The sequence below is a fragment of the Cryptotermes secundus genome, unplaced genomic scaffold (genome assembly GCF_002891405.2).
Source record: "Cryptotermes secundus unplaced genomic scaffold, Csec_1.0 scaffold205, whole genome shotgun sequence".
In the NCBI taxonomy this organism is placed as follows: domain Eukaryota; kingdom Metazoa; phylum Arthropoda; class Insecta; order Blattodea; family Kalotermitidae; genus Cryptotermes; species Cryptotermes secundus.
The window spans coordinates 266,569-289,205 of record NW_019731570.1 but is presented as its reverse complement, the minus strand read 5'-3'; the positions used below and the strand labels follow the sequence as shown (position 1 = coordinate 289,205).

General features: G+C 40.3%; 1 protein-coding gene across 3 annotated transcripts in view; it reads right to left on the bottom strand.

The window, feature by feature from the left end:
* LOC111867094 (angiogenic factor with G patch and FHA domains 1) overlaps nt 1-22,622 on the bottom strand; it is a 120,624-nt gene extending 98,002 nt beyond the window's left edge. Inside the window, exons 1-7 of one of the 3 annotated variants that reach the window (XM_023856596.2) lie at nt 22,242-22,622; nt 18,108-18,335; nt 17,689-17,883; nt 10,728-10,803; nt 4,946-5,106; nt 4,016-4,265; nt 833-1,037 (exon numbers count right to left, since the gene is read on the bottom strand). In XM_023856596.2, coding sequence (XP_023712364.1) covers nt 833-1,037; nt 4,016-4,265; nt 4,946-5,106; nt 10,728-10,803; nt 17,689-17,883; nt 18,108-18,335; nt 22,242-22,457 — 1,331 coding nt within the window. In that variant the 5' untranslated portion in view covers nt 22,458-22,622. Of the gene's footprint in view, nt 1-832; nt 1,038-4,015; nt 4,266-4,945; nt 5,107-10,534; nt 10,692-10,727; nt 10,804-17,688; nt 17,884-18,107; nt 18,336-22,241 lie in introns of all 3 variants that reach the window. The other 2 variants (XM_033752533.1, XM_023856595.2) reach the window with 2 other exon arrangements.
* Nucleotides 22,623-22,637: the final 15 nt, after the last annotated feature.

Below are 22,637 nucleotides of genomic sequence, written 5' to 3'. Positions count from 1 at the left end.
GACATGGGCAAGTGAAGAAGAAGCCTCTTTGTATTTCTCAGTACAATATGTTCATGAAGGGAGTTGATAGAGCTGACCAATACTTGGCCTATTATTCCCTTCCTAGGAAAACAGTAAAATGGACAAAGAAAGTTGCCTTGTGGCTTATAAATTGTGCCCTTTTCAATTCATTCTGTTTTCAAAGAGCTAAACGAAAATTCAACTTTGAAATATAAAGCATTTCTCATGAATGTGGCAAAAGCCTGGGCTACAGACCTCATGGTGTCAGCAGAACCTGCGTCAGACACAGACGTAGTACGACCAGGACCATCAACTCCCACCTGATGGAGGCCTCATATGGACCCCACTGGGCGACTCTCGGGTGATATGCGGAAACATACCCTCGTGAAAACTGTGATGAGCGAACAATCGATGGGAAAGTATCCTTCTAGGCAGTGCCGTGTGTGCGCTATGCACAAGAAGAGAAGCAAGACTTCCTACGTCTGCAAGTTTTGCGTCATGCCTCTTCACAGAGGGGAATGTTTCCAGAAATATCACACTCTGAAGCACTTCTAGGAGCTCTGGTAAGTCTTCTCCAAAAATTTTAGTTCATAAAATTAATTAGATTTTATATTAATTTTTAAAGTGAACAGTGCACAAGTTAGGGTAGTACGTTTAAAAACGCTGGTCCCCAGGGTGATTTAAACATTTAAATCACTGGTCCACGAAGTGTTAAGGAGGGAAATGGCTAAAAATTGTTTACACACAAATATTATACACAGGAATAGAAGCCTGATGGAACAAGGTACATACAATGCAACAACAGTTTGAGAAAAATACAATACTGTCTTACTCTTCTAGGGATGCAGTCTGTGTTTTCTCATGAGGATCCTGGGAACCAACTGTGGTGCGCCGAATCTGTGCCCTGTCTTCATAACCAGGCACGGATATGGCTTTGATGTTAGGCTCTGAACTTTCTAAACCAAATTTGCGTCGTATTCTTCTCAATTCCTTTCTATGGCAATGTTTTTTGCTTTCTTTCCCAGTTTTCTCTTCACCTGAAAAATATTACAACATATCTAACGCTATATATACAGACCTACTTATACTTTTAAGATTGTGAATAATTCTGTCTTCTCAGATATAATTCTGTGCAGTCCACTGAAAGGCAACCAGTGCTTCTGAGGAATATGCTGCCTCCATCTTCAGGGCTGAAGAATATACCAAACACGAAACCATAGTGAAGCAGGTAGCAAGCAGAGCATTATATCCCAGAAGAGAGAACTTTTCATAACCACTGCTATAAGAACCACAAATATTTTTCAGACTGTTTTCCTTGGTTGTGACACTACGTGGTACTGGAGGTGGATATAAACATTCTGGAGGAGTATGCTGCTTCCATTTTGTGAGTTCAAGTGAGTATGCTGAGCATGCAGTCATGTTACATAAGCAGGCTGCAAGAAGGTGACCACTTATACCTATCGGAAGGGGAGAGGAGAGTGAGTGCAGTTTGGGCCAATAGGAAAGATGAAAAGGAACTGCAAGAATAAAAAGTAGCCCATATAAAGAATCCAAATAGTTATGTCACAGAAAAGGCATGAAATGCAATCACCTGTTCTATGTGATAAAAGAACAGTGACACAGACATAGATATGGGATGCAGAAAATGAAGATTTTAGATCTGCAATGCTACAAACCAGCTGCACCAATGACTTAAGCAAATTCCAGCCATTTCACTGCATTAGAGATCCAAAAACTTCAGTGTTCCACAGGGGGGCTTCACTATTTCCCAATAACGAAAGGCATTACTATGCATAAAGCCTGGCTACTGTGTTGCCTTTATAAGCAACCTGTAACACAGTATACAGTGTACAAATCAGTTCAACTTCAGTTTGTACTTTAAAGGTGGCACAGTTGGCATAATTTTGTTTGTAAAGGATGACTTGTAATAAGCAGTCAGTTGAGAGTACAAGAGGTTAAGTAAGTATGAGAAATACTTTAGCTTCTCAGTTCAGATAATGCTAAAGACATCAAGATATACTGAATTCTGCTTCATTTTCATGCCTATATGATAACCACTTCAGTCAAGTTAGCATAACAATTCTGTTGTCTTTTCTGTTATTGCCTTCAGACAGCATACAATTCCTTTCATTCTATTATCTAGAAAGCTGTATGTTTTATGAGAAACGCATATTGGGCATGCGATGTGTTTAATTTTTTCTAAAAGTTCTGCTCAAACCAAGAATCATCTGATGATGGCCTATCTGGACTGAAACATGTGAAGTGATAAATAAAAACATTTGTCTGTGTGATAGGAACCCCTCTAGTTTTATTTGCTCAAAACAATTTTAGCTCTGATAAATACAGGGTGGGGCGCAGAAACTTCCTTTTTTTTTGAAGGCGAATAAAAGAAAAATTATTGCTGATAGACAAAATTTAAGTTTAGCTAATGAAAGAACATACTTTAAAGTTTTAAATCATGTAGTTTTAAACAAAATTTCTTGAAGGTGGTGGCCACTGTTCTCTAAGCACAGCTGCAACCGTTTTCTGAAGTTCCTCTCTGCACGTTCCAACATGTGCACCGGGATTTTGGCTACTTCCTGCCGAATAACATTCTTCAGCTGAAGCAGGTTTGTGGGGCGATGTTTAAAACCCTCTGCCTTGAGGTATCCCCATAAAAAAAATCACAGGCCGTTAGATCAGGTGGGTGCGCTGCCCACGGGATGTCACCTCAAAGTGAAATGAGCCATCCGGGGAACTTTGCCCTCAAAACTGTCATCGAAGCTCGGGCTGTGTGGGCCGTGGCACCATCCTGTTGGAACCAGACATTTCCTAGATGCATTTCTTCATGAGCTGGTTTGAAAAAGATCTCAAAATTGACTGCTGAACTGCCTCCACATTTTCTGGTGTTGTAATGGTCCGCTGTCATGATGATTTTTTCACCACACTCGCAGTTGTCCTAAAGTTCTCTACCCACAAAACAATTGATTTCCGGTAGGGAACAGGACCTCTGGGCTTAATTCTGAAGTGAGTACAGAACGCACTCTGCACCGCCACGTAGGAATGGTTGTTTGAAAAATAGGCTTCGACAGCAAACGCAGGCTGCTCACTTGTCCACTTCATGTTTCCTACTGAGGTTACAGACAGAAACTTCCGTGACTGCTGCATTCGCCGAGCCTATCCCCACTTTTCTGTGACCTCTCCTCCCTTCACAATGCGTCTTCAAAAAAGGAAGTTTCTGCGCCCCACTCTGTATTTACTGAGTTATGCAGGAGTTATGCTTGAGATGCACACAGAAATGTATGTACATCTTCATATCCTATGAGAAGTTCTCATGTAAATAAGGATGTGCGTCCATTTACTACTTTCAATTCATGTGTAAGACCCTGTAATTATCTCTGGTGACAAAAGTTGCACATTGCATGTGTCATTTCCGATCTCTTGGGATTAGCAGTAATGTGTGTAAACTTGGTCATAGCAGTGAGAATGTGATTATGTAGGTCCTGAGTTTTAGCAGTAACAAGACATAACTTATTCTGGTTTTTAAAACTTTTCAAGGAAATGCACCAGCAGAGAGAAAAAAGTTCAAAGTGGAAATAATAGGAGCATAAATACAGTGGTAATTCAGCAATAGATCACAAAACTGCCACATCTGCTTGATAGCTAGTACCTTACAGGTGATATTTCTCACCATGTGTTCACAATATTCAAAGAAAGAACATTCACTGTTATTAAACAACAATGGACATCAGCTTCATTTTTAATATAGAATTCATATACAGTTCATGTACTAGAGGGTGACTGTTAATTCCCTTACAAAGAACCCACATCTTCATCAGTTATCATGAGATAACTGCAAAGGTTCCATTTGATTTTTAAAGCAATTTCTACATTTCCATGTTCTAAACTGCCTATAATGAGTATTCATTATAACATCACCTGTTCATACTTGTACGAATTTTCGTGACAACTGACTTCCACTGTACTTGATCCACATGACCACAATACAGCAATATGATGCATGATGCTTGTTTACCTGGTGTTACATTTGCCTGCTGCACAAGCCCTGGCTCGCAGTGACCACATGTTTCCTGTCCTGCATGGATGTGGCACAGTAGTTTTGTGCCCCCAACTTGAAGCAAACTTCCATGAATCACCTCATGGGGATCACTCTCCTGCTTTGCCACCGACAGGCGTTTCCCATTCAGGAAAGTGCCATTACGACTACCATAGTCAATCACGTAATATTTTCCTAATGCCTCATCAAATGTGAATTTAGCATGATGCTGAAAAGATATAAAGAAATACTTTACAAAAAAAGATAGCAAATGACAACTTCTTTTTATTCCTAGTGGGGTGGGACCAAGTCCCTGTGGCCACTTCTGGCCTATTGTACCAGCCCCAGATGATAGGTGAGGGTGATTGTGGAGGAATTGGTGGAATGAAGATTGGCAGGGGAAACCGAAGTACTCAGAGAAAACCAGCCCCAGTGCCACTTTGTCCACCACAAATCCCACTTGACCAGACCTGGGATCGAACCTGGGCCGCCGCGGTGGGAAGCCAGCGACTAACCACTTGAGCTATGTCACGGCCAAAATGACAACTAAGTAATTAACTCCATACAGCTGAGTCCTTCTTCAGAAGACATTTAAGAAATTCTCCACTAAATCCAGGTAAGAGTTTTGGAATGTCAAATATTTCTTACAATAAATACAGGTTGTTTAATAGATCAAAATTCACTAGATATGGAGTGATACATTGTTTATATAGGACTTTGCCTACAACCAGATGAAATATTGACTGAATACGGAGCATCACTAAATCCAAGTACACTAACTCAGGATTTCGTTGTACTATGGCAAAAGGTTGACAACACATGTTTCATTTAGTTCTACATGACTTCTTCATAACCATGTTAGCAGGTTTACTATAACAAAAACAGCAAAGAAGAAAGATGCATACTCACTTTACTGATATTGATGTCTGGAATGGATACAGCATGATCTCCTTCCCGGCCCACTGTTCCACCAGTGCAGGTAACAATAAAGAGAGTGCCAATTTTTAATTGTTCAATATTGGTTTCTTTAACAATGATCCTAATGCATGGTGGCCAAGCTTTTGAGACCTCTGAAAAAAAAAAAAAGGATTATTAACAGCAGTAACTTAACATGCATATATCTAACAATTTTCTGCCTCAAGATGTCTATAATGAGATATAATGATTATTTATGGAAGGAGGGCAATTCTCAGACCAATTACTAGGTGGTTCAAATATGACCGGGACTGATTTCTTTGTAAACAAGCCGCACTGCGCGGCAGCTGTGCGACCTTGAGAGAGTGAAGCCACAACCTCCACCCTCCCTCCTGTTAGGGTTAGAACCTGTTCAGTCTTGTCTGGAAGTTGCTAGAGTGATGAGTGAACAGAAGGTACCGTGGAGCGTGGAACAACGCATTGTGATCAAATTCCTCGTTGGAGAAAACCACAGACTCCAACAACAGTGTGGGGAAGAGTGTCTCTCACGGACCCATGTGTTTGAGTGGTGCAAGTGCTTCAGAGAGGGCAGAGAGCGCGTGGAGAATGAACCGCATGATCGTTGGCCGCGAACATCCGTCACCAAGCCAAACATTGATCATGCAGACACACTTATTCATGAGAAGAAACGCATCACTATCAAGGAACTTGGAGCAATGCTGTCCATCAGTGTTGGTAGTGTAGAAGACATCATGAAATACCACCTGCACTATTGCAAGGTGAATGCACGGTGGGTACCACTCACTTTGATGGATGTGAACAAAATGGTGCGCATGCAAGTTGCCAGTTGTCTCCTACAGCAGTTTGAAGATGAAGATGATGCATTTTTGAAGTCTATAGTGACCACCGATGAAACGTGGGTGCACTACTTCATTCCCGAGTCCCAGCAGTCATCACGTGAGTGGTGGCATACCAGTTCTCCCAAACCCAAGAGAGCGCAGAGGAGCTGTTCGGCAGGAAAACTGATGGCAACGTTCTTCTGGGACTGGCAGGGGGTTATCCATGTAGACTTTCTGACAGATGCCAGAACAGTCAATGCAGCTTATTACACAGACCTCCTGGCAACAGACGTGAAGGAAAAGATCCGATCCAAGCGGAAGAGAGGTGGAAAGCGGGTAGCCTTCCTTCAAGACAATGCACGCCCCCATATGGCCAAAACAACAATGGAAACCCTCCGGAAATTGAAATGGAACCTTCTGACACATCCGCCGTACAGTCCTGATTTGGCACCAAGTGATTTCTACCTGTTCGGAAGGCTCAAATCAGACTTGCAAGTCATGCGGTTTGTGGACGACGCCGTCATCCAGAATGTTCGGGAGTGGATACGCCACCAACCACAAAACATTTTTGAAAAGGGCATCAGGATGCTTCCAGAACGCTGAAAAAAATGTGTTGACTCCAGAGGGGAGTACGTTGAAGACTGACATGTGCAAGTAAGTGTTTGGCAATTTTGGTTAAAAAAAAATCAGTCCCGGTCATAATTGAACCACCTTGTATTTACAAGATAAAATAACTTCATCTTTAATCTTATGCACTCTTTATATAAAATAAAAACAAATTTAAGTTCTTAATATTAGGTACAGGGTGCTAATAATATGTTTTTAAAAAACTCCTGAAGAACAAAGATGTTTGAATTTATGCTTCTCAGATTTTGCAAAAAAAAAAAAAATTATACTAAGGACTCTACTAGCCATTCTCTGCTCCTCCAGACTGTAGACAATAAGCTGCAGGGCATATAGCAGGTCTTGCATGGCAACATTCACTATGATTTTGCCACAAGTTCTTTAATTCCTGAGAATTCATAGCATTTAAGAAGCCACTTTACTGATCATGATCGAATTACAGTCTGTTAATGATGTTTGAAAAATATGAAAATTAATGAGATTCTGGTTACTACAAGACAAGAACTCGAATTTTGTTATTACACGTATGGATATAAGTCCAAGTCAATTTCTTCACTTGTTCCTTCACCCGCAGAAAAAGCAGTGGAACTGTGATCATAATAAGTGCTGTCATGAGTACTAGCAAACAATATCTGCATGTAAATCAAACACAGCCTCTTCTTTTCACTTTTCACAAGAAAATGCTTGATCCAAACTTTGATTTGTAAGTCTCAAACTTCAAGCATTTTCAGATAACTGGTTTTCCATTGTGTGGTAGCATGCAACATAAACAATCTACCAAAAGTGTAATGGTTGCAAAAGCCAGTGGGAATCAATTTCTCAAAATCTGCCTCTCTCCCATTTCCTCGCAGCATATCCTTCTCTGCCAAAAGAAATAAGTAGCATACTTTAGCACACTGTGAAAATGTAGCTGGTGTTGTACGTGGTGCAATTTAAAAGTTCCCGAAATATATTAATAAAAACTATTACATCTTACCTGGATCTTATTCTGCTCCATCACCTTCAAAGTAGTCTCCTTGGGAGCGCATACACCAACTCCAGCATTTCTGCCACTTTTGAAATGCATCCTGGAAGTCTTTCTTTGTTAGGGTGTTTAATACGGTCTGTGTTTCCCCTTGAATTTCCTCAACTGTATCAAATCTTCACCCCTTCAACTTGATTCTGACCATGGGGAAGAGAAAGAAGTTGCATGGAGCTAAGTCTGGCAAGTACGGTGGGTGGGGAACAACTGCCATCTTGTAAGATTTGAGGCTTTCACGGCGGTGACTATGAAGAAAGCAGTCTTCTGGGATTTGGGCACCACATATACACGGTGCCAAATCCCAGAAGACTGCTTTCTTCAACTGCCATCTTGTTTTTAGCCAACAATCCCTGCACAACGTAAGCCGTGTGCGGTTGTGCGTTGTCATGGTGGAGTACCCAGTTGTTTGTGCGCCACTTCTCTGGAAGTTTTCTCCTCATGTCCTCCCTCAAACGCCTTAGAACATCGCAATAGAACTCGTCCCAGGAGGGACGAACTCCTTATGAACAATCCCGTCAATATAAAAAAAACAGATCAACATGGACTTAATGTTGCTCTTGACTTGTCGAGCTTTTTTTGGCTGAGGTGAAGAAGGGCTCTTCCATTGCGACGATTGCTGTTTACTTTCACAGTCGTAGCCATGAACCCAATTTTTGTCACCAGTGACAACCTTCGAAAGAAAGTTTGGATCCTCTTGAAGCTGTTGTTGAAGTTCCCTGCAGACTTCCAAGCGATGCTGCTTCTGTTCATTTTGCAGCAGTCGTGGCACCAACTTCGCTGCAATCCTCCTCATGTTCAGTTCCTCTGACAAAATTCAGTGGCATGTACCATAACTTAGTCCCAAGGTGTTATAGAGGTCTTGGATGGTCAGTCTATGATCCTGCAGAATCATATCCCAAAGTTTCGCAACATTTTCTGGTGTGGTGCCAGTTGATGGCCGTCCCAAATGATCATCATCATCAGTCGATGTTCAGCCATTTTTGAAATGCTGATACCAGTTGTAAGTTTGTGTCTGGCCTAAAATGTTGTCACCAAAAGCTTGCTTCAACATTTGGTGCGTTTCTGCTGCGGTTTTCCCAAGTTTAAAACAAAACTTTATACAGACATGCTGCTCTCCCAGGTCAGCCATCGCAAACCCGCAAACTCACGGAAACACAACAATGGAAATACGTTCACAAACAATAAAGGCTCCCACACACAGACGTGATACGATTCGGGACGAAAACGGCTGTTTACCGAGTGGTCTGCGCACACAGACGCGACACTTGGGAACTCGGGAATCTTTGACACCCGATAACCAGCTGGCCATGACTCACACTCAATCAGTATCTATACGTACGTGAAATGACATGGGTAGCCAAATGGAACAAATAATAGAGTTTGTCAAAGAAAATGCTTTATTGTACGATACTCGTCATTCTATGTACAAGGATTCACGCGCTAAGGATAGAAAGTGGAAGGAACTGGCTGTTACATAGAAAAATTTGTATATATTTATATAGGGTTAAGTATAGTGTAACTGTGGACATTCTTTATGTAGGCTATGCACCAGTTCCGTTCACTAACACGAATTCCAGGGGCAGTCATCTAGTTGAAGCACGCAGCAAACCTCTCTCTAATGGCGTAACTAACGTTTGCCGCCCTTGGGAGACGTAAAGGTTGGATAGGGAACATTTCTCCTTCTAATGGCTCCACTCGTAGCAGTTCTTCCCTGTACTTTTCATCACGGTTTTTGAGACGTAGAAAATTATGAAGCAAACATGCTGCTGATACAGTGTGTTTTATATTTCCTTCTTTCAGTTCTATGGGTATCAAAAAATCCTCCACTTCATGGCAAGAATAAGCCTCTGCCAATTGGTATATTGTTTAGTGATATCTTGCCTGATGGCTCTCAGGATTTCATCAAACCTGCCAATATTCATCCTGAAATATATGTAGAACCGTTTTTCGTCCTTCAGAAGTTGGTTCAGAAGTTCAGAAGTGTATAAAACTCCCCCAGTTCCTCTCTTGACAAGTTTATATCATGAACCCAAGCGATTCGTCTCTTTCGCCTAAAATAGGAACACACATAGCAACCACTTATACATACTTAATTAGAGACTCGTTATGGAATTGTAAATATTTGTACATATATGTGACATACTGAATATGTGGAGGAAAAGAACTATGCAGATTTAGTTTTCAGTAAAATACTTGCTGGGATTCACCTTCGTCTTCATAAAGAGCGACAGCTAAAAGCAAAACTTCTTCCTCCAAAGATGGATCCATGACTATTTACCGCTGCGATACCAAGTGCGCTCGGTAGACTGAAATACCAAGGCGATATACCAACTGCGATAATATCGTGTTCCTCAGAGTACCGCGCCAGTGTGCGGACCTCCATTTACCGCAATGTAATTAGATATCGTACTGTACCGAGCTGAGTATCGCATCTGTGTGTGGGAGCCTTAAACCCAACCACTCAACTCAACGCTGCTTGCCACACTGATTCAAGAAGGATATGTGGGGAGACACTTAGTGGTATTTTGATGTACTCATAACCATCTGTGTGCAAAATTCAAATTTCTGGAACTTTTGGATTGCACCACATAAATTGGCCTAGTAGAGAAAATTCTCAAAGTTTTGTCCACATTCTCTTTTCAAACTGAAATAGTCACTCTCACACATACTTAATATTTATTAATAGGGAACCTGGGAAAGCAGACAACTGGTTATGCTTGAAAGAAAGATTGATTACATATTTCAAAGCATCCAATTTCCTATTCTTATTGAGTCTTAAAATGTGGTGTTCACGAAATATATTTAAATATGTAACTCAAAATAAAATCTCAAGATTACAATTATTATGTAGTTAAAAAGGGTACTGGAATGTATCAGATTTATAATGATAATTAACCACAGAGCCATTTAAAAAATAAAACTTAGCATTCAGTGCTTGTGGATACAAGACCTTGAATGCAAGATCTTTCTCCAATCCATTGCCACACAAATTGTAAAAACTGTGCTTCTGCATATTTCAAAGTTCCCAAGCTGCACATATGTAAGAATGTATATTTCTCTGTAACATTGATATGTGTATAAATGAATGACTAGAATTACCCTGATCAATATCCATGTCATGCATGCCGCTTGCACCACTACAGCTTGTCCCTTCTTCCCCACTGCTATTCGAGCACTCTCCTTCCTCCAGAGACTCTGTCCCACTGTTGTTACTGTCATGTTCACATGATCTGTCATGCTTAACCTTTTTACTTTCCTATAATGCAACAGTAATGAATATTTATTAATTTACCTAGAGCATGCCTTCTACTTTGATCCACAGATAACTGTGAAAGGCCCAGCACAAGTTCGTTCACCGCTTCCCCAATCTGAAAAAAAGGAATAAACTTCTTGCTAACATTCATTAGCAGATACTTCTACATCTGCATTGTGGCAAACTGTTGCTACATATCAGAAAATAATAAAAAATAGAATGTGATCTGAAAACAAAAATAAATTTATATAAAAAAATATGGCTGCGTCTTTTGAGGTCTGCAACAATGGTTCCAGCGACTGTATGAAATAATCACGATTACTGAACAAATATGTGAGATGTACGGCTCTCACTGGTGAATATGATAAGAACCATCTTCTGGGGGGGGGGGGTTGACGTGGTAGCATAGTTGGTTGAGGCACTACGCTACAAGCCAAAAGGCCATAGGTTTGAGTCCCGATGAGGTGGATTTTTTTTCAATTGACCTAATCCTTCCAGCGGCACTATGGTCCTGGGGCCAACTCAGCCCCTAACAGAAATGAGTACCAGGCATCATCCTGGGGGGTAAAGGGCAACCGGCATGTAAGGCTGACAACCTTACTGCCATCTGTGAGCCAAATATCTACAGAAAATGTGGGAGCTTCAATGTCTCATAACACTATGGGTCTTCAGAGCCTGTTACAGGGATAGCCTTACCTTTTTTATTACCTTTTAGCATCCTCTGGGATGTTATGCCACATATTTATTTATAGTTTATTTAATAATGCTGTCTGCAGCTCATCCTATATAACACTGAATAGCAGAATGGCTGGTGAAAGATAAAATGGAAAGGATGTGGAAGGGAGAAGTTGTGCCCTAATTCAAAGTACTGCCCCAGCAATCACCTGTAGGGATTGAGGAAAACCATGAAAAACTTCAGTGAGGGAAATTCATGTTCTTGCCGAGATGTCAACAGGGCACCTCCAAAATACATGTTACATAGGTCGTACCGAAAGTCAGTATGGTGGTATGTGGAACTAGCTATTGTGTTAACCTTGAGTGTCTTGTGACATCAATAGCTTGCATCATGTGACCAGTATCACTCCTAACAAAATGGCCGACAACGATATGTCGTTTAGCCAGCATGCTGTCAACGAATTTCTTGTGAAAGAGGAAATCCCTGCTGCAGAAATTCACCAGAGACTTCAGCGTGCTTATGGAAGTGTGTGCATGGGTGCGAGCAGTGTTCGAAGATGGGTGAAACATTTTAAAGATGGGAACACCAGCATCGAAGATGAGCCTCGGAGCGGTCGTCCTCGAACAGCCTCAACTGAACGCAACAAGGAAAGAGTAGATGAGATCATTCAAGATGACAGGTGTGTGACTGTGGACACAATAGCCCAAAAACTTGGAATAGAACACAGTGCAGTACAGGAGATGATTGAAATCTTGGGCTATAGGAAAGTTTGTGTTCATTGGATCCCGCGGTTATTGACCGAAGACCACAAAGGTCAGTGAAAAGCCATCATCTCAGAACTGCTGCAGAGATATCGATACGAAGGTGATGTTTCTTGCTCTGTATTGTGACAGGTGATGAAAGCTGGTTTCACCATTTCGAGCCTGAAACGAAACGGCAGAGTATGGAATGGCACCATTTGCATTCTCCATCAAAAAAGAAGGCAAAGACAGTGCCATCAGCTGCGAAGGTGATGGGCACAGTCTTCTGGGATGCAGAGGGGTTTATTCTGGCCGAATTCCTGGAACCTGGGCAAACCATCAATGCTGCTTGTTATGTCCAGATGCTGCACAAGCTCCATCATGCATTGCGTGATAAACGTCCGGGACAAAACATCATCATCCTGCATGACAACGCTTGCCCCCATGCCGCTCGCCTCACATTGGAAGCAATTGCAAAGATGGGGTGGGAAGTTCTTCCACACCCTTCCTATAGCCCTGATCTGGCACCCTCCGACTACCATCTTTTCGGATTTGTGAAGGATCAGCTGTGTGGACAACGTTTTGAGACAAGGGAGGCAATTCAGAAAGCAGTGCGTCAGTGTCTTCGGATGGCTGGAACGGAATTTTACAGAAGGGGAATTTTCAAACTCCCAGAAGGCTGGGAGAAATGTGTACAAAGAAGGGGCGATTATGTGAAAAATAAAGAAGGGTCTGTAGATTGAGGTGGTGTATTTGGTTTGTCAATAATAAAGCATGTTACTTTACAAAACATTGTTGCTCATGACTTTCAGTACGACCCTCATAGAAGTATTACGCCTTGGGCCAATGTGCTTGGTGATCCCATTCTACCAACATCATCGAATGATTTGTTATTATACACCCAGCTCTATTTTACTTATTTTATCCTTGCAGTAAAAAAGAAACATGGATTGAATCTGAGACACTCTGAATATTAAACAAATACCACCAAAATCATTTCTGAAGTATGACTGTTGAAATGCAAAATTAGTTTTGAACAGACTCAATACCACACGCTAAAAAAGTAAATAAAAATTGTATCAACAACATATCATATAAAGACAGAATTAAATCAAACTCTTGCTATACAGTGCATATTATAGCATTCTATGGACGATGACCAAACGATGCACAGAACAGCAATTAATTACAGCCTGTTTCAAGTATGAACAGCAATCAAGGCTTCTAATTTCAATTAAATGAGGACATCAATATTTAACAACAATCTTACAATTCAGGTGGTGTAAATAAAGAAGAATTAGGTCTCTCAGTACTGAAAAAAAAGTTTTCATATATGATTTGATGACAATGACTCTCCTTAATATGTTCCAACACAGAGGCAAGAGGAACTGCCAATTAATAATTATACCATTCTATTGTTGCAATATTATACTCTTCATTCATGCGCTATACTTCTCTCCACAATGCGACTCGTTCATTATCTCCTTCTTCTCCTCCTGACTACATGTTTTGGCTGTATATGGCCATCATCAGGTGTCTGTATTTGCCAGAACTGTTTCACTGTATAGCATGTGTTACTTCCATCGATCACATAAGCCCTATATACATGGAACAAAAACGTTACTAAGAGGCAAGGTGAAGAACACAGTCAAAGTGGCATACATGTTAATTGCACCAACATGATTGGGAACTACATATACATAGCACCCATGTTGCCGCAAAATTAATCCAAACGCAGTGATAACTGGATAAGAGGACAACAATGCCCAAGCAAAATACTGAAATTTTAATTAGGCTTTATATGATTATTAATGACTTTTAGTGATTTTTAATAGGGTACATTTATTTTAAGTATGTGATATGTGAAGTTGCACATACTAGACAGTGAAACAGTTTTAGCAAACAGGGACACTAGGCGATGGCTGTAAAGTAAAAAAAAAGTAAAGCTATCCCCATATCAGGTTGTGAAGACCCATAGGGTTGTGAGACATTGAGGTTCCCACATTGTCTAGACAATCGGCTCAAAGATGGCGGTAAGGTTGTCAGCCTTACGTGCCAGCCGCGCTTTACTCCCCAGGAAAATTATTTAATTAATTCCTGGTACTCATTTATGTTAGAGGCTGAGTAAACCCCAGGGCCTAGTGCGGCTAGAAGGATTAGGTCAACTGAAAAAAATCCAATGACCTCATCGGGACTTGAACCTGCACCCTTCTGGCGTGTAGCATAGCTCCTCAACCACTACGCCATCGTGTAGATTTGGCTCCATCACTATCACTCAGTACAGATATCTGGACATTCTGAGCAGAAGAAAGCTATGTAACTTGTCCATTACATGTCTCATGATTTGTAATGAAAAGATGTTTCCTAGCTAATTCATACTTTCCTAGACAGCACACAGGATCTGCAGAAACTGAAAACTGTTTTAGTGGAATGGAACTGAGAAGCACATACAATATCACTATATGTACATTGTTACTGATAATGCCAGAAACATGGTATCATCTCTCTCTACAATATAATGCATTTCTATACCTTATCTTGGCCACACATTGCAATTAGCTATAAATGATGCAAAGAAACTGTACCAAAAAGGAAGATCAAACATTGAAAATTACTGTCAGGGTTCAAACATGAGAAAAACTTGGTCGTATACAAAAGAAGATGGGAAAACCTGAACACAATCTCATGTAGGATGCTGACACTCAATGGAACAGAAGTTAGTTAGTTATTGGAGAGGGTGGGTTTCCCCATGCACTTAGACCTGTATTGGTCCATTGTGCTTCCCTCTATGATATTCTACCAGTCTCTATATCCTACCGGTACTGGTGCTTACCATCAGTCCCGCCCAGCCAGCGAGACTGGCTCTACTAGCTGAGAAGTATCTATAATGCTTCCCCCATCTACCAGAGGTATTAGAGACTGCTGTTGGGCGGGAAACGTCCATAATTTGGCTCAGTGACCTCCTTAGGAGATATGAGGTTCTTTTACGTGCTGTAAAGCTACGACATGGGACCCACGGCTTAAAGTCCCTCCCGGAGGACTTGTTCCCTGAACTTTTCCGCCCTTAAAAATTTGATGACCTCCGCCGGGTATTTGAACCTGCGTACTACGAGTCATGAGGTGGGAACATTACCTCTAGACTACGGAGGCCACTAATGGAACAGTAAGTATAACATGTTTAGTACACTTGAAGAACGGAGGGGACCAATTTCTGCTGAATTAGTTTGAGCAGCAAGATGAAATGTTTTAATAAAGATGAGCGGCAGATGGTAGGCGAAATGGTCAACATTTTACAACCTATCAACAGAGCATGCTGGGAATTAAGTTGAGAATCATAATCAACCCTCTCCATGGTAATTCCTGTAACAAGTAGAATACAAACACTGCTGGAGAATTACACAAAAATGACATTTGCAAAACGGTTGCTAAAAGCTTTCAAAGAGCTTCCAAAAACCAAATGCTCTAGCCATATTAATGGATCCTGCATTTTTATCAGAAGATGTCAAGTTGACAATAAATTTAATTGATAAAGAAATCAATGAGCATATTCTAGAGCCACAGTAACAAGAGAAGTAGAGAAAAGCTTTGAATCATTCTGCTCACTATTGACAAACTTGCTAAAATGAACAAACCTACTAAAAAAAAAAAACATATCAAGGATCAGATTAGCAAATGCTTAATGGAGTCTGTACTTCCTAGGCATGAAGACCCTTGTGTATGGTAGAGAGATAATGCCTGGCAGTACCGCTATCTTCAACATCCAGCTGAACATTATTTACCCACACCAGTCACACAAGTTGCTACTGGCAGACTTTCTCTGCTGCAGGAAACACTGTGACTGTATGTAGAGCAAATCTGGTTCTTCTTCATCACAGCATGAAGTAGAGTTTGAGTTTTTAAACACATTTTGGTAGCTAGTCCTTTAAACGAATCTCTTACAGCTAATTTAATTTTGATTCTTAATTGTACCTAAAAAGTTAGGCAAATTATTAAATCAATATGAAGACACACACACACATCCGACATTACAACACCCGCAGCCAAAAAGGGAACACACATCACGAGACATGATATACATGGAGTATAAGAGGAACGACTCCCATAGTGGAGGAACCATGCGCGGGTTTGAATTGGTACACATAAGATGAATATCTTAACAAGATTTTAGTGTATAAAAATTTATTATAATTGATGAATATTTTTAAATATATTTAAATAATTTTACAATGACATAATGGCAAGCAATGCAATAGATTAACGTAAATGGAGCACCTGATGATGGCACTATGTTGCCGAAACATGTTCTGAAATAACAGGTGAAATTGAGTGCACTACAAGATGGACACAGCATACATATCATGGACAAAAATCAGTGCAACAGGACGCTAAAATACAACATTATGAGTATACAAGCCTAATAATAGGTGATTTCTAACTAAAACTTGAGTTTGACTTGAAACTTGAGAATTTTAATACTGTTCAGTTTGAACCTGACTCAACTAAAAAAAACTCTTTCCACACACCTAATATTCTGAAGTTATTATTAGTAACATCAAATTGAGACAGATAAGAAGGGTAGAGAACTGAGGGATGAAAATGCATACAGCATATTGTGACATGTTGACCCATACCTCCCCAGCTGCACGTAGCGGTAACGTAGCGCTCGCGTAATAGGCGAGTAATCGCCCCGCGGTGACGTCACGAGCGGAGCCAAAGTGAGCCGAGCGGAGCCGACGTTAGCCGAGTCCCCGCAACCTTGAAGCTATGCAAAGCGAGTGAACAGCGGTGACGTCACCAAGGGGTAACAGCGTCCTAGGCTATACGCCACGTCACACTAGCAACAGCGAACGGAATAAAAGCCGGCTGAGCAGCAAGCGAGAGTCAGTGTGTTATCAACAGTGCTCAAGGTAGCAGCCTGCGAGTGTGCGATAACTAAGAAGTCAGCGAGCGGAAGACTTATTGTGTGCTTTCGAGACTTAGTGAGTGCTGTAGTACAGTTATACTTGGAGTGTGTAATTCAGGGAGATTTGTATAGCTCCCGCGCTATTAGTATGTGAAGATTTTGTTGTAGGGTTTGTAAACTGTCGAAACCCATAACATTGTGATAATTAATTGTAGCCGTTTCTTGTAGATTGTTGAATAAACCAATTAACGATCTCTACGGCATATTCAGTAACGAAACACGTTACAATATTAAGCAGAAAAATCTGGAACATCAGGAAGATAGGCACATATACCTAGAAGGTAATACTACAACAGATCTTAAAGAACTATGGTGTCAAGATGTGAACTGGGTTCTTTGGATGACCACAGGGTTCAATGACAGGCTATGGGGAACACAGAGTAGCAAACCTTCAGATTACATAGAAGGTAGAACATTGCTTGACTAGCTGAAGACTTATTAGCTTCTCCACATGAACTCTTCTCCATGGAATTAGTGTCACTCCACCCTGACAAGTCTGTACAGCTGCCATGCTGATACTGATTGCAAGGAATGACAGTAAAAAGGTAAGGTAAGAAAATTCATCTACTGGTTCAAAAAAGCAAGAAGGCTAAAAGGGAATTTGAAAATTACATTACTCACTTTATGGCCTTTATGCTTGCTCTTTCTTCTGCTTTCATGTTCTTCATATTTAACACCACTTGAACATGTAACATCATAGCTGCTAGCAGGAGTCATATGAATTCCTTCAACTTGTGAGTGGAACTGGAAGGATTTACTTTTATCATCATAATAATAGTATGAACCTGAGTTACCATCATAGTACAATCCGAGCTCCTGAAAAGTAAGAGCAATATGAAAAACAGTTATGACAGAAGATCCAAAATGCTGGTGTCCACCTATAAGATCACAGAATATCATAACCCAGATGATCACACAGTCTTATAAACTGTGCTTGGACATTGAGTTTATAACACACTTAGAGCCCTCAAAATCAGATCAGAAGAATTGCCGCAAAATCATTTGCTACAGGCTGAACAGTCTCAATTTGTCATGCTTACAGCACTGTAATAGTAGCCTGTGTTGTAATCATAGTACATTCCAGATGTCTCTTCATACACAAAACCTGTCAACTGCATGGCATTCTGGGCTGCTTCCTTCACTTGCTCTGCCAGACTCTGTTTTTCTTCTTCTTCCTTATTGCTCCAACTTTGTGTAGCTTCTAAATGGACTACATCTTTTTCTTCTGTTTGTGTTGCAACAGTACATTTTTTCCTCTTCTTTACCTTCTGAAAATAAAAGTAAAAGTAAAAAGCAAAGCTATTCCTGTAACAGGCCATGAAGGCCCATAGGGTTGTGAGACGTTGAGGATCCCATTACGTAGACAATCGACTCACAGATGGCAGTAAGGTTGTCAGCCTTATGTGCCGGCCGTGCTTTACTCCCCAGGAAAATTATTTAATTAATTCCTGGTAATAAAAGTAACAAAGTTAAAAGCAGATACACTTTAAGTACATTTATTGCCAGTTTTATGCACAAATCAGATCTGGCTATTCTTTGACCAGGGTCTGGGAACCTGCCAGTGGACAGAAGCTTGAGGTTGTTTCTACATCAACACAATTTGGTAACAAACATTTTATGATCATCTCTGATTCTAATACAATTTGGCACACTGTTAAATATTATAACAAACTAATAAATACAGAATTATTGACCTTTACCAAAAGAAAATATAATAAAATCTTAAGTGCCCACACGCTAGCTAACAAAATCAAAACTAAAACAAGTAAAGAAATACTCCATACCATCAACAAAGAACCATACAACAAGAAATGGTCAGAAACATGAAAGCTTTGGGAAATTAACAGCAAGAAACCCAGAAAAGAAGCTGCTGCAAATTTTCGATTGAATACAGGACATGACTGCCTTGCAGCACATCTTTGTAAGATAGGAATATATAACAGAAGAATGTACACTGTGCAACTTGCCAGGATCATCTATGGGAAAAGAACACCTCCCTCAATGCCCTAATCTTAACAAGGAGATGCAACAAAGCAAGAACTTGAGTGCTCTCTATTGGGAAGCAGGTAGCAAATTGGGTTAAATGATCCCAAATGCAGCCATTGGAAACCAACTAACATCCACTAATTTCAGAGATCATGCATTTTAAAAATTTTAGTTTTTCTTTCGATTTTCCCTCATTTTGAATCCTTGAAGTTCTACAAACTTCAAAAAGCTAGGAACTTTTGAAAAACACCAAACCTAGTACAGTGCAGTTGCATTTTATGAGAGGATGCACTTCTGATGACCTCACATAATTCGCAACAAGTTTTCTCATAGTTTTGAAACATATACATAATAATTGCCATATTTGGGAGGATTTACATTATTTCAAACTTTGCACATGAGGTGAGACACTGTTAATATTTCTCACACTGTACTACTTAAAATTTGCAGAACATGTAACAACACTGCACTGATACTAATAGGAGTTGTGAAGCACAATAGACCACTGTAGGTCGCGGTGCAAGGGCCAAGGAGGCCTACCCCCATACATTCATTCAATGGGAGTGGTAGCTGTTCTAAATAGGAACAAACTATAACAAACAATGCCACCTCCCTTTCTAACCTCAGACCAATGTCATCTTGAAGATGAACCATTTTAGTTCATAAACCAGTTCTGAACTACCAAAATTCCACCCTGACACCAAGTTCAGATTTCAATTTGGGTTTCTTGATCTAATACAGGTCAAGCATTCCATTAAATGCGAAAATTATGGTGCTCCCCTTTGTTCTATAAATATGCATAATGCAGTCCGGTTAGCCAAGGCCAGCCACAAGGAACAAAGTGGCCAGCTGTGTTGTGTCATGAACAGTGGAGAATATATATACTTCAAACCGATTCAGAACAAAGTTTTATCAGATTTGGAATTAGACGCTGAAAAAGGATGTTTTTGCTTTTCTCGATTCTGTGGTAAATAACAGAATTGAGAACAGCACAAACATTAACTGGGAGAATATGCAAAACTATAAGTGACAAAAAGAAAATTAACATTTGTTTTGGGCCAATTTTGAGATTGGAAATTTAAGGCATTGCCTTAAGGTTTCGAGATTTGCGAAAAGTGTTTTACAGCCATTACATTAGTATGTCAACACCTGGACAGGCAACTAGGTTAAGAATGTTGGTGATCACCATTTATGTGTAATCACATAAGTAAGAAGCTCTGCTAACAGGGCCACTGGAGTATAATAATATTATCAAAGACGCAGCGATGAGGTACCATGGGCCCACCCACAACCGTAGGGGTAGCCAATGGAAACCTTCGACCCCGAAATTGAGGATGAAAGGGGGAGTTAACCTCCCTCTTTCGTCAACCGCCGATTCAGCAAGTTAATGATATAAATTGCTGAATTCAGGAGACATAGGGATCTGATCTTAAAACATAATATTCAGTTGTCAGCCGGAGGCTCTATTCAAAATGGGCCTTACGAGTGGAGGAAGTGGGCCTGCGTCTCTTATTTTCAAGTAAGTCACGTTTACTCATATAAGCCATGTAGTTAAATATTATTGTTGATAAAAGTGTTGTGGAAAATATCGAAAGCAAACTCCAGTGTGCTCGGCGAGCCCTTAGGGGAGAATAATTATGTAACATGTAATTGCCTAGGAAGATAGTCCGGCAATATGGCTGTAGTTATGGTGTATGTGTTAAGATTACTGGTGGTGTGTATGATACGCACATTTGCGTTATAGTTACGACTAATAATTTTTGTGATAAACATGGTATGTGGGCTTTTAATATGTATAACTTTATGGGCAGATTATTTTAAGGGAGAACATGAGGAAGCGTAGAATGAAGTAAAGACACTATGTAGTCCCGACTGAAGGTCGGTCTTGTTAATATTGTAAATAGTGTAAATAAGAGTGTAAATAGACAGGGTAGTTAGAGTAGGATGTACCGGGATTGTGATTCACCCCTCCATAATCACCTTTCCACAGCAGCCGAATGCAATGACAGATAAGGGAGCTATGACAATATGTCAGGGGGTAGTTCCCACCATAGAGATGACAGACGACAGGTAGAGGCGGGTCAGAGCCGGCACGCCCGCTCTATGCCAATAATAAGAGGTGACAAGGAGGAAAGGGCCAGCCAACAGAGAACGCTCGACTACCGCGCTACCGGCCCTTGGTACTTTTCACCAACCTTTGTACGATATAATAGATGGTGGCAGCTTTATGAGAGAAGGAAGCCCAGAAACAGGAGAATCCTAGCTGAGGGTAAGCCAGGATTATTGTGTTAACTCCTTACAGCGTAAGCTGTGGTGGCAAGGAGGGGTACCTCCACGCCCCCCTGCATCACGGCGTTACAACATTCGTCAGACAAAACAGTGCCACATCTAAGAGAAAGAAATTTTATAAGCAAGATTCCAGCAACTGCGAACCATAGAAACGGCGTGTTGTGTCAAAAACTGTGTACTGGTGTACTCCTGCATGTGACATGGGACCCTGTGTGGAATGTTTTCATGACTAACACACCCAGCTGAACTTCTTAGGTAATATGATACTATCATTCATCATTTTTATAGGTTTACTGTGCCAAAAAATAATTTTAAAGCAGTGTGAATCAATACACCGATTATATATACATTTCTGAACATAGTGTGAAAATTAGAAAAACAGAACTCCAGTTTTTGCAATTTATTACACTTTAAGTGAAATGTTGCACTCTCCGATTTAAATATTTAAATATCCTCCGTTATAGGAGTTGAGTAGAAATTTAAATTCCCGCCGGCGTTGAAGGGTTAAGCACTATGCCATGAAGATATGTGGGGGACTGGTGGTACACCACCATTCTTGACCTCAGCACTAGTTAAAAAGAGTTATGATATATATTCACAGGTCGAAACTAAATCCAGGACCCTAACTAGCCTCAATGAAGATTCTGGGAACAACAGCCCAGCCTTTCCCCCTTTAATTTCATTATATTCTACCAGTACTGAAACAGTCCCAGTCTTCCAGTCAGCCGACACCATATATTCATGGCCATAAAAGACGTTCAATACACGTTCTAAACTGCAATAAATGAAACACAGCAAACTGAAACTAAAATGAACATATTACAAACGAATGTTGCAAAACGAAAAAAGATGACTGACATAAAAACACGTTTGTGAAAGTGCATGTGAACGAGACTTACATGTTCTTTAAGTTGTTTACGTATTTTATCTAGCTTCGATTGCTGCCTATAAAGGAAACTCTGAAGGCGTTTAATAAATCTTACAACCTCCGGTAGTCTTTCTAATTCAGCTTCGCATGGACAAATACCAAAATCTGATGGAATATCACTATCACTTTCGCTGTCTCGACTTGCATCTTGTTCCACCATTTCTGACGCGAATTTAGAATCACTCATATAATTAATAAATAAATAAATAATTTACTTAAAACAATTTCACAGTTCATGTTCATTCCAATACAATGATTTTACAAACATTAAAATTCATAGAATATGCTTCACAACATATACGACAACAACCGAGTAAAACACAATCAATTAATTCCACGAAGTCCACGAATATCATTGGCTGTTGTA